The sequence below is a fragment of the Oncorhynchus clarkii genome, chromosome 20, assembly GCF_045791955.1.
Source record: "Oncorhynchus clarkii lewisi isolate Uvic-CL-2024 chromosome 20, UVic_Ocla_1.0, whole genome shotgun sequence".
Classification (NCBI taxonomy): domain Eukaryota; kingdom Metazoa; phylum Chordata; class Actinopteri; order Salmoniformes; family Salmonidae; genus Oncorhynchus; species Oncorhynchus clarkii.
Genome location: NC_092166.1, coordinates 63,107,603 through 63,120,465, shown reverse-complemented (window position 1 = coordinate 63,120,465; position 12,863 = coordinate 63,107,603). Strand labels below are relative to the sequence as shown.

Below are 12,863 nucleotides of genomic sequence, written 5' to 3'. Positions count from 1 at the left end.
CCTTTCAACTTCCTTCACATCAGCAAGGTGTGCATTTACAAAAATAATGGATTAGTGTTAACTAGTACATTATAACACAACTTAGACAACAATTGAAGGTCACAGTGGTAATGTTACAAATCTGTCTGATCCTTCACTTTGTCCTGTCAAAGGGCATTGCTAGCGCAGACTGCTTTTCTTGCCACCAAAATGGGAGCTTATCTAGTACATTGAGTACAAGGCCTAGTTTTGATTCGACATGTCATGATTTGAAATCTAGGGTGGGGCTGGGTGGGGACTGATTAATGCGTTTGTGTCTTCCTGAGGTAATTTGCTTTGCACTGCACAGGCTTGACTTTCTCCTCAGAGCTGCAGTTCAGTGGAGTGTGGAAAGACAAGCTCAGAGTCTGGTCATAAAGCTTCATAAGTAGTTAAAGTTGCAATCTATATGTAACTTTTTAGATGACCTGACAAAATTCACAAATGTGTTAGATCTGTCATTCTCATTGAAAATAAGTTCAAGAAGCGGTAGATCTGTTCTATATGCACTTTTTCTATGCTTCCCGTTATTAAGTTTATTTAAAAAAAAAATTGTACACCAACTTCAAACAGCTGAAAATACTAGGTTTTCGATTCTGGAAAATATATTTCACAGCGGTTTAGATGGTACAATGATTTTTTACACTCTACAGTTGAAAAGAGTTGAGAAACCAGTTGTCCCGTGTTAGATTCTTCACCAGTGTTAGGCCTAGGTGTTTACTTTGAGGTTAAAAAACACTGTATGCTTAATTGACTTTACACATGCCTGGCTAACTCAATGACATCAGTCATGTTGGTCATTAGGCTCTAGAAAACCATCCAATCCACATGCTCATGGCTGTAAAAACCCAAACACCTGCCTACTAGACTATAAGTAAAGACAATATGGTTCTCAGCCAGTAAACAACACTGCAGACAGACGCCCCAAGTACTTCTTGGGACAACCCATTAAATGCTGTTGTGACTCAACTGCCAGACAAACAGTCCTAGTAAGTCCAGTGTAACACTGATCTCTCCCAGAGCTGAGCCCAGTGTAACTCTTCTTAGACGGACTGTGACTCTACACTATAGACAGGGAGAGGAAGAGGGCAGGGCCAGGCAGGAAATTGCTGGGAAAACAAGACTTAGTGAGTTCCTCTCTGCGGCCAGGATGCTCCTCGCACCCATTCCCCCTGACATCAAAGGGTCACGGTTCAGAATGATAATGTCACAGGGTGATGTCAGAGAGTCGTGTCATTCCTGCCAATGTCAGTCAGGCTCTAACCAAAAAGCCCCTGTTTCCTGTGCCAGGTATCTGTTATCACACAGCATTTATCAGGAGCAATTTGAAAGCTTTAAAGCATGTCATTGAATTGGGGCTGGAAAACAGAGGTCGGGGGTGTTTATCTAAAGTGCATGGTTCAAGAGTCAACTGTAATAGGCTACATCCCCATTCCTTCTCCCAGAAAACAAAACGCGACGTGGATCTTGATTTATTTTTCAAGCTATATCACACTATTTTACATACAGCAGGTTTTTAAAGGAACAAAGAGTACAGTCTGCGATACTGGTATTATCACAGCCCTTTATTGAACCCGGTTTATTATTTTAAATCAAGACTGAACCTGTTAGCCCCACAATTGGATGTCACGGCCCAGACCATTTGTAGGGTTTGTTGATTTGGACAATTTACCCGGATGTTTGATGTTGATCTAAGTTATGATTTAATATTAAATCAATGAAATGTTTATTTGTCACATGCTTCGTAAACAACAGGTGTAGACTAACAGTGAAATGGTTACATTCGGGCCTTTCCTAACAATGCAAAGACAAATAATTAGAAAAATAATAACAGAAGGACTAAATAAACAATGAGTAAGCATATCTTGTCTGTGTACATGTGGTACCAGTACCGGCTCAATGTGTAGGTAAACAAGGTCACTGCAGTAGATATGTCCATATGTAGGGATAAAGTGACTAGGCAACAGGATGGATAATAAACAGTAGGGATGCACCGATATGACATTTTTGGCCGATACTGATATTTTCCTTGCCAAACAAAATCCCAATACCGATGACCGATGTTTACAATTTTAGAGGCCTTTTAAGCATTCTAGTACAGTTAAATAGTTGACACACACACACACTGACAAAAGTTATTTTGTTGGCATTTACGTATGTCCCCATTACCAGTAAAACATAATCAAAACCTCTGAAAACCTCATAATTTCTTTCACTCATTGCTGTGCTGTTTCGTTGTTCATTTGTTCAGTCGTTACATTCTCAACCAGGTTTTCATCATACATGTCAAGCAGTGACGTTTCAGCTCTGTCTGTGGCCTTTTCTGTCGTGGGTTCTCTTCCTCGGTGCGCACTGTCGCTGTGTCCATTTCCGTCTTGTCCAGCTGTGTCTAAGATCTCACATAAATCCTGTTTCTTGTCTGCATCGAAGTAGCGGTCCTTGTACCTAGCATTGAGCATGATGGCGACACCGTAAAGAGGCTCAGAGGGAAGGCCACCGAATCGCTTGTTCACAGCCTCTAGTAGAGTACTTTTGTAAGTTTTAACCCCACGGTCTGTCTGCAGTTTTGTTGAGCAGGCTTTTCAATGCCATGACAGAGGGTATGACGTCTGCTGCAGACGCAGTTGATGAGCTTATTTCTCCAGTCAGTTGTTCAAACAGAGCTAAGCATATCTGTTCATGTTTTCAATGAGTCCATTGATTTGTATTGATTGTTGCAGGTAACTCATAGTCGGTTGCGTACTCGCCAAGCACTCGTTTTTGTTCCAGCTGGCTCTCCATCATGTAGAAAGTACTGTTTCATCTGGTGGAAACGTCTAGCTTAAGCCTTTCTGTTTTCACTCCAAGCTGCTCCTGTATTGCTTGCAGGCGGCTGTATGCTAGCTGTGAGTGTTTAAAATTACACAGTATCTTCCTACCTGTTGCCACTGTGTCAGATATGCTGCGTTGGGTCAAAACACCTTCGTTCACAGCCAGTTGCAGCGTGTGTGCCTTGCATGGCAAACTGGCGACTCCGCATTCTTCCAAAGCATTTGTCATGTTCCGTGGATTATCACGTAGCACAGCGTGTACTTTGTTCTTGGGGATTTTCCAAGTTTCAAACATGTTCTCAAATGCCATTGAAATGGCAGCAGCAGTATGACAACCAGCACATTCTTGAGCATGCAATACATCTTTCCTCAGTACGAAATCCTCGTCGACCCACTGTGTTGTCAGACTCCGCATGCTCGTGGGGCTGACATCGCTGGTCCAAATGTCAGTCGTGAAGCTAATAGCAGTGAAGCCCATAGCAAGTAGCTCATGGATGTGGTTTTAACAATACTGTGTAACTCCGGTAGGGCAACATCTGAAAAATAGCGCCTACTTGGTAGTGTGTGCCGGGGCTTGAGGTGCTCGACCAGTCGGCAAAAGCCAACATCATCCACGACAAAGAACGGTTGATTGTCAAGGGCAATGAATTCTATTATCTTGCCGTTAATGGATTCTGCCTTTTGAGCTGTCTCGCTGAAATGGTCTTACTCTTTCCAATGACTGCTCGACTTGAACTTGTTTAGTTGTTGGAAGTGTGAGCTTAGTGTTAGTCGCTGAACGTCATGGGGTGAAGAACTTTCAAATGACTAATCGGGTTTGTGGTATTGAAATATTTCACTTTCTCCCCTCTGGAAATAATAGCAGCACTAATGGCCTTTCTGTTATCTGTTATCTTCATTTGAAACGTCAAAATAGATCCACACAGCAGACATTGTGGGCTAGGTTAGGAATGCTGTGTTGCACGTGTAGCGCTGTATTTTTCGTGGCGTCATTGCGTCATCTACCTACATTATTCAGGTATGCCGTCGGTTTTGCACATCGGTGTTTAAACTATACATAGAGCCGACGTTGGCATTTTGAGCTAATATCATCCGTTTTCTGATATATCGTGCATCCCTAATAAACAGTAACTGCAGCGTATGTGATGAGTAAAAAGTTAGTGCAAAAAGGGTCAATGCACATAGTCCGGGTAGCTGGTAGTTAACTGTTTAACTAACTATTTAGCAGTCTTATGGCTTGGGGGTAGAAGCTGTTCAGGGTCCTGTTGGTTCCAGACTTCAGGCTTGTTGTAGTAGCAACGCTTGCCCTGCAGTAGCAGCGCGAACAGTCTGATTTTGGTGGCTCAAGTCTTTGATAATTTTTAGGGCCTTCCTCTGACACCACCTGGCACAGAGGTCCTGGATGGCACAGAGATTGGCCCCAGTGACGTACTGGGGTGCACATATTAATGTCTGCAGCACCTTGCAGTTGGCTGCCAAGCATTTGCCATACCAAGTGGTGATGCAGGCAGTCAACATGCTCTCAATGGTGCAGCTGTAGAACCTTTTGAGGATCTGCGGGCCATTGGAAAATATTTTCAGCCTCCTGAGGGAGAAGAGGCATTGTCATACCCTCTTCACGTGTGTGTGTGTGTGTGTGGGGGGGGGGGGCTATTAAAATTCCTTAGTGATGTGGATACTGAGGAACTTGAAGCTCTCGACCCGCTCCTCTACAGCTACGTTGATGATGTGGGTGTGCTCGGCCCTCCATTTCCTGTAGTCCAGGATCAGCTCCTTTGTCTTGTGGACGTTGAGGGAAAGGTTGTTGTCCTGGCACTTATCTATGCATTGTCACTTTACCAATTACCTTGATTAACCTGTACCCCCGAACATTCACTTGGTACCGGTACCCCCTGTATATAGCCTCGGAAATGTATTGATTAGATAAAAAAAAAAAACGTTACTTTATTTATTGAACTGCATTGTTGGTTAAGGGCTTGTAAGTAAGCTTTTCACGGTAAAGTCTACACATGTTGTATTCGGCCCGTGACAAATAACATTTGATTTGAAATCTAACCCTGACTGACAACCTTACGATCTTGCTAACCACAAATGCATGGCCCTTTTTAGTGACTTTCAGTATCTCTTGGCCAATCAATCTCCTACCTTTTTTGTCAGAACCGTCTTGCTATCCCAGCCGCCCAGTTATACCCAGGCGAGACCCAAAGAAGACGCAGTGCACTTAATAAAACTCCCTGTCAATAGAATGTTCATACACTGGGGCACTGTGTGTGTGAAGGGACAAAGGGAGCATTATGCGTGTTCAGGAGGAGAGAGGGAAGAGGCAGATAGCACACCAGAGAAAGAGTTCTACTCGTTATCGTATGAACACCCAACTATGGGTCATATGATCAGCAGCACGGAGAAAGTGTGTGTGTCAGTCAATAGGAGAAGGCGGTTAGGTTCTAGGGAGGGATGTTAGGCATTATGCTTTTATGATAGTAATTTCTGTGTGTGACTTGCAGCCTTGTGTTTAGTGCTGTTTACAGATTAAGTCCCAATACCCTCTCCCCTTCCTCCTCTCCCAGCCCCCTTGTTCAGTCCAGGCTTCATGTAGCCTAATGCTCTTATTAGATTTACTGTGAAGTCTGTGCCTTTACTGCCTTTCAAACCCTTTCTCATACCTTTCCACGTTCCCACAGTTTTTTCTCTCTCTCTCACTCTCACTCTCTCACACACACACACACACACACAACCATTTGAACAGGGCCTTGACTACGCCTACAGCCAAAACGTTTTGCTTTATATCAGTGTAGGCAATTAAGCAGGTCACATAGACATTCTCAGAGCGCCTTTGGCCTAGCTTACATCTGCTCTTTGACACATAGAAAGTGGCGTTCATGTAGAGAAGAGCCGATTAGTTCCAGTAGGCCTCCGGCAGAGCAAGGGTCTCTGGTGATAGTCTCCACCAGCAGATGACTGCTCATCCCAGCCGATGGGCTGGCTGAGCTCCATGATCTCAAGACTGTTTTGCGTGTGTCGGGCTAATGAGCGCAAACTTTAGTTCCAGCCTAGTGTTATAACACAAGATTCAACTCGGTCTAGTGTCAGATGTGTTAGTGCCGTGCTAGGACGAAAGCCTGCAACACTGCTCTAACAGGTCTGTATTAACAGTCACAGGCTGGTTCAGCCCTTACTGTATGTTTCTAATAAGCTAGGTGATTGTGTGTGTGTTTCTCATTCCCATGGAAAATTGTTGAGTTTTGATCTGAAAGAAGTTACTGAGATCTAACAGACAACTAGGATAAGACTCACTGCTTGACACTGATATGTCGGTACAACGCATAAACACACTCAAAAGCTGTGGCTGCGTGCACATGTGCGCCAAGGGGTTAGCGCTCTGCACCTGTTGTCTGACACCCAGTGAATGGAACTGAAGACGGACTGACTCGTCATGATGATCTCAGACCTGATACACACACGCTCAATGGCGCTGCAGAAAGCCACACAGGCAGACGGGTGGGTTTTGTCCCATTGATCTCAGTCCATATTTATGAGTTAGTGAGACCTTAGAGCTGTCCCTAGAGTCTCTCCTCTCCCTCTTTCACTGTGTAGTAGTGAGTGACACTAAGGATCACAGGAAGTTGTGACAGGAAGAATCTCACATGAACATGATGCATACAGCTCACCCTCCTGTCTGTTGGCTAGAGGTCAATGATCTTTCTTACAAGTACTTAAAGGTCCAATGCAGCTCTTTTAATCTCGATATCGAATCATTTCTGGGTTACAAGTACCTTACTGTGACCATTTTCAATTAAAATGGTCAAAAATCAAGGAAGAATTTTGCTAGGACTGTCTCAGTGGTGAGGTGAAAACTAGCTGGTATTGGGAGAGATGTTTGGAACGCTTTCTAATTGGTCTATTAACTCATTTACCACCTGGTGATGTCACCAGGCAGGCCAAAACACCATCCCACCAAAAACACTGACATTTCAGGCGGTATTTTCAAACGGCTCTTTCACAAAAAGGACATTATCATAATTTTACAATTTCACAGTATTATTCCAACCTCATAGTGTGGAAATATACAAGTAACTGCCTAAATAAAGGCAACCGCAACATATAGTATGTAATATATATACAGTGCCTTGCAAAAGTATTCGGCCCCCTTGAACTTTGCGACCTTTTGCCACATTTCAGGCTTCAAGCATAAAGATATAAAACTGTATTTTTTTGTGAAGAATCAACAACAAGTGGGACACAATCATGAAGTGGAACAACATTTATTGGATATTTCAAACTTTTTTAACAAATCAAAAACTGAAAAATTGGGCGTTCAAAATTATTCAGCCCCTTTACTTTCAGTGCAGCAAACTCTCTCCAGAAGTTCAGTGAGGATCTCTGAATGATCCAATGTTGACCTAAATGACTAATGATGATAAATACAATCCACCTGTGTGTAATCAAGTCTCCGTATAAATGCACCTGCACTGTGATAGTCTCAGAGGTCCGTTAAAAGCGCAGAGAGCATCATGAAGAACAAGGAACACACCAGGCAGGTCCGAGATACTCTTGTGAAGAAGTTTAAAGCCGGATTTGGATACAAAAAGGTTTCCCAAGCTTTAAACATCCCAAGGAGCACTGTGCAAGCGATAATATTGAAATGGAAGGAGTATCAGACCACTGCAAATCTACCAAGACCTGGCCGTCCCTCTAAACTTTCAGCTCATACAAGGAGAAGACTGATCAGAGATGCAGCCAAGAGGCCCATGATCACTCTGGATGAACTGCAGAGATCTACAGCTGAGGTGGGAGACTCTGTCCATAGGACAACAATCAGTCGTATATTGCACAAATCTGGCCTTTATGGAAGAGTGGCAAGAAGAAAGCCATTTCTTAAAGATATCCATAAAAAGTGTCGTTTAAAGTTTGCCACAAGCCACCTGGGAGACACACCAAACATGTGGAAGAAGGTGCTCTGGTCAGATGAAATCAAAATTGAACTTTTTGGTAACAATGCAAAACGTTATGTTTGGCGTAAAAGAACACACCATCCCCACTGTCAAACATGGTGGTGGCAGCATCATGGTTTGGGCCTGCTTTTCTTCAGCAGGGACAGGGAAGATGGTTAAAATTGATGGGAAGATGGATGGAGCCAAATACAGGACCATTCTGGAAGAGAACCTGATGGAGTCTGCAAAAGACTGGGAAGGAGATTTGTCTTCCAACAAGACAATGATCCAAAACATAAAGCAAAATCTACAATGGAATGGTTCAAAAATAAACATATCCAGGTGTTAGAATGGCCAAGTCAAAGTCCAGACCTGAATCCAATCGAGAATCTGTGGAAAGAACTGAAAACTGCTGTTCACAAATGCTCTCCATCCAACCTCACTGAGCTCGAGCTGTTTTGCAAGGAGGAATGGGAAAAAATGTCAGTCTCTCGATGTGCAAAACTGATAGAGACATACCCCAAGCGACTTACAGCTGTAATCGCAGCAAAAGGTGGCGCTACAAAGTATTAACTTAAGGGGGCTGAATAATTTTGCACGCCCAATTTTTCAGTTTTTGATTTGTTAAAAAAGTTTGAAATATCCAATAAATGTCGTTCCACTTCATGATTGTGCCCCACTTGTTGTTGTTTCTTCACAAAAAAATACAGTTTCATATCTTTATGTTTGAAGCCTGAAATGTGGCAAAAGGTCGCAAAGCTCAAGGGGGCCGAATACTTTCGCAAGGCACTGTATATATATATATATGTGTGTGTGTGTGTGTGTGTGTGTGTGTGTGTGTGTGTGTGTGTGCAGTAGAATTCGGAATATATATATATTTATATATATATAATACACACACACTACCGTTCAAAAGTTTGTGGTCACTTAAAAATGTCCTTGTTTTTGAAAGAAAAGCTAATTTATTTGTCTGTTAAAATAAAATGAATCAGAAATAGTGTAGACATTGTTAATGTTGTAAATGACTATTGTAGCTGGAAATGGCAGAGTTGTGCACCGGGGCCTCCCACTCCTCTTTCTATTCTGGTTAGAGCCAGTTTGCGCTGTTCTGTGAAGGGAGTAGTGCACTGTACGAGATCTTCAGTTTGTTGGCATTTTCTTGCATGGAATAGCCTGCATTTCTCAGAACAAGAATAGACTGACGAGTTTCAGAAGAAAGTGCTTTGATTCTGGCTGTTTTGAGCCTGTAATCGAACCCACAAATGCTGATGCTCCAGATACTCAACCAGTCTAAAGGCCAGTTTTATTGCTTCTTTAACCAGACCAACAGTTTCAGTTGTGCTAACATAATTGCAAAATGGTTTTCTAATGATCAATTAGCCTTTTTAAAATGATAAACTTGGATTAGCTAACACAACGTGCCATTGGAACACAGGAGTGATGGTTGCTGATAATGGGCCTGTGTAGATAGTCCATAAAAACATGTAATTTCCAGCTACAATAGTAATTTACAATATTAACAATGTATACCACTGTATTTCTGACCAATTTGTTATTTTAATTGGCAAAACCTGTGCATTCAGAAACGAGGACATTTCTAAGTGATCCCAAACTTTTGAAAGGTGTGTGTGTGTGTGTGTGTGTACAGTAGAATTCATAATTTTACATACACCTTAGCCAAATGCATTTAAACTCAGTTTTTCACAATTCCCGACATTCAATCGTAGTAAAAATTCCCTGTCTTAGGTCAGTTAGGATCACCACTTTTATTTTAAGAATGTGAAATGTCAGTATAATTATTTATTTCAGCATTTCTTTCTTTCATCACATTCCCAGTGGGTCAGAAGTTTACATACTCAATTAGTATTTGGTAGCATTGCCTTTAAATTGCTTAACTTGGTTCAAATGTTTTGGGTAGCCTTCCACAAGCTTCCCACAATAAGTTGGGTGAATTTTGGCCCATTCCTCCTGACAGAGCTGGTGTAACTGAGTCAGGTTTGTAGGCCTCCTTGCTCGCACACACTTTTTTTCAGTTCTGCCCACAAATTTTCTATGTGATTGAGGTTAGGGCTTTGTGATGGCCACTCTAATACCTTGACTTTGTTGTCCTTAAGCCATTTTGCCACAACTTTGGAAGTATGCTTGGGGTCATTGTCCATTTGGAAGACCCATTTGCGACCAAGCTTTAACTTTCTGACTGATTTATTTTTATTTATTTAACCTTTATTTAACCAGGAAGGGCCCATTGAGATTGAAAATCTATTTTTCAAGAGCGTCCTGGCCAAGATGGGCAGCACCAAGTCATTACAAAAATTACAGACAAACAACATGAAAAACAAGAGTATAACAAAATCAAAAACAGCAAATTAAAAACATTGACATGTCAGGGAATCAGTCTCAAGATCATTCATCAGTGATTTAAAAACACCAATCGGGACAAGTTTCAAGAACTTTGAAAGTTTCTTCAAGTGCAGTCGCTAAAACCATCATGCGCTATGATGAAACTGGCTCTCATGAGGACTGCCACAGGAAAGAAAGACTCAGATTTACCACTGTTGAAGAGGATCATTTCATTGGTTACCAGCCTCAGATATCGGCAATTAACTGCACCTCAGATTGCACCTCAGAGTTCAAGTAACAGACATGTCTCAACATCAACTGTTCAGAGGAGACTGCGTGAATCAGGCCTTCGTGGTTGAATTCCTGCAAAGAAACCACTACTAAAGGACACCAATAAGAAGACACTTGCTTGGGCAAAGGAACACAAGCAATGGACATTAGACCGGTGGAAATCAGTCTTTTGCTCTGAGTCCAAAGTTCAGATGTTTGCTTCCAACCACCGTGTCTTTGTGACATGCAGAGTAGGTGAACGGATGATCTCTCCATGTGGCGTTCCCACCGTGAAGCATGGAGAAGGTGTGATGGTGTAGGGGTGCTTTGCTGGTGACACTCAGGGATTTATTTAGAATTCAAGGCACACTTAACTAACAGTATGGTTGCCACCGCATTCTGCAGCGATACGCCATCCCATCTGGTTTGCGCTTAGTGAGACTATCATCTGGTTTTGTTGATGGTGGTGGAAAATGCTGTCTCAGGAGCCGTTCCAGAATCTCCCATAAGTGTTGAATTGGGTTGAGGTCTGGTGACTAAGACGGCCATGCCATATAGTTTGTTTTAATTCTCATCAAACCATTCATTGACCACTTGTACCCTGTGGATGGTGGGGTATTGTCATCTTATGGTAGTCAATAATGGGCTGACCAGTATTTTTATACATGACACATGATGGGATGTGATTTTTTTAATTAGCTCAGGAACCACACCTGTGTGAAAGCACCTGCTTTCAATATACTTTGTATCCCTCATTTACCCTCATCCCTCAAGTGTTTCCATTTATTTTGGCAGTTACCTATACATGAATCACAGGACAATCACGTTTTTGACAGCACTGGGCCTTGAACGCATACAGACACATGCCGTTGTGTTATTCAGTGTTTTAATATCTTTCTGTTTCTGTCTCTGTAGAGGTACATGGTGTTTGAGGACAGTCAGGAGACGGAGAAGAAGGACCTTCAGAGTCGACTGGTCCTGCTGGAGTCACAAACACGTCAAATGGAGCTCAAGACCAGGAACTACTCGGACCAGAGTGAGTCAATCATTATGTCTTCTAGGACTGGAGGGGTGAACCCTAATGGAAGGAATACTGAGAAAGACATTATAAGTGAAGGGCTCAGGATTGTGTGCATAACTTGGGGCTGGAAGACCAATATATTTACTGGGTTATACTGTATCTGCAGGCCATAGAAACAAACAACCCACACGATGCTGCCAAACACACCCTCACGAACCGTGGGAAGGTCATTACATAAGGAATAAACTCTAGAGGGGACCGTTTGGAGGTGTCTGTAAGGGGAGTCTAAGGGAGTCTTGAATGGAGATTTTAATTTCCTTTTTCAATCCTTGCATCACACCTCAAACTCAGTTTATTCTGATCTGCTGAGTTGGTGTTTGACTGTGAACTATCAGGACTGATTGGGTTAAGTAGCTACTTTATGGGTGTCTGTCAGCTGAGTACATGCACGCGTCACCTGACTTGATATTCACTAGTGCTCACAGCCAAGTCCACAGTTCTTGTTCTTTCCTATTCAGTTTTTCTCTCTTCCACTGTCACTACGTCTTCTTTTTTTTCCACTTTCAGTTCTTTAATACTTGAACAGTTTTCACTCTCGGTCTTCTCTCTCCTTAAACTAGATAGGGAGAGACAGAGCAGTAATTCTCTTGAGTCATTTTGATGTGAAATCCAGGCTAGCTCATAGTCAGCAGATGTGTGTAGACTGTAGCTGATGAACCGAACAGTTATAATAGACCGCAAGCCGTAAACATGCAGTACTTCCACTTCCCAATACACACATGTTTTACTATCCTTGTGGGGACCTAAAATTGATTTCCATTCAGAATCATTTTTTCCCTAAGCTAAAAATAACCTTTGTCCTCATGAGGACATGGGAAGGGTCCCCACGAGGGAGCATTTTCTAGCATAGTACCAATGAGGATAGTAATAAAAGCCCACCCCCACACACCAGGCGGTTTCCTAAAGGGTTATTTCTGTCTGTACATTCTCTAGTTGGTTCCTCATTGTCTACTGATAGTCATTAGTCATGGTAACAAATAACTTGAAAATCACACAGCCATCTGAGCTATTTCCTAGGCATTCTCTAAACCACCTATGACGGTCTGCGTTAAAAGCCTGCCCTAACGAGTCTCTTTTCTGTTGTTCTGAATCAAATCCCTGCCGTATGTCTCATTCCACTAAAAGCCAACTCCAAAAATCCAATGACGACAGTCGGGTGTTAGCCAGGCTACCATAGAGATGTGTGGAGGTAGCAGATTATATTAGATAACTGTGTTGGCAGTTAGTGACATTAACTCCTGATGCTGTGTTGGGAGGGTCATTGTCAATGAGCAGATGGTAGTCCTGCTTGGGTTAGTGTCTCAGTCTCACACACACTGCCTTTGTGAGAGGATATTGTTAGGCTGGGCAATCATCATCGCGTACACACAGAACGTTGTCAGGGTGTTTTCACTATAAACAGTCCATGCCAGC

The 12,863-nt window shown here is 42.5% G+C and overlaps 1 protein-coding gene across 2 annotated transcripts in view; it reads left to right on the top strand.

Moving 5' to 3' along the window:
• LOC139376677 (C-Jun-amino-terminal kinase-interacting protein 4-like) overlaps positions 1-12,863 on the top strand; it is a 51,358-nt gene that overhangs the window by 4,463 nt on the left and 34,032 nt on the right. For both annotated transcript variants that reach the window (XM_071119526.1, XM_071119525.1), the window contains exon 2: positions 11,285-11,405. In XM_071119526.1, the coding sequence (XP_070975627.1) occupies positions 11,285-11,405 (121 nt within the window). The remainder of the gene's footprint in view (positions 1-11,284; positions 11,406-12,863) is intronic.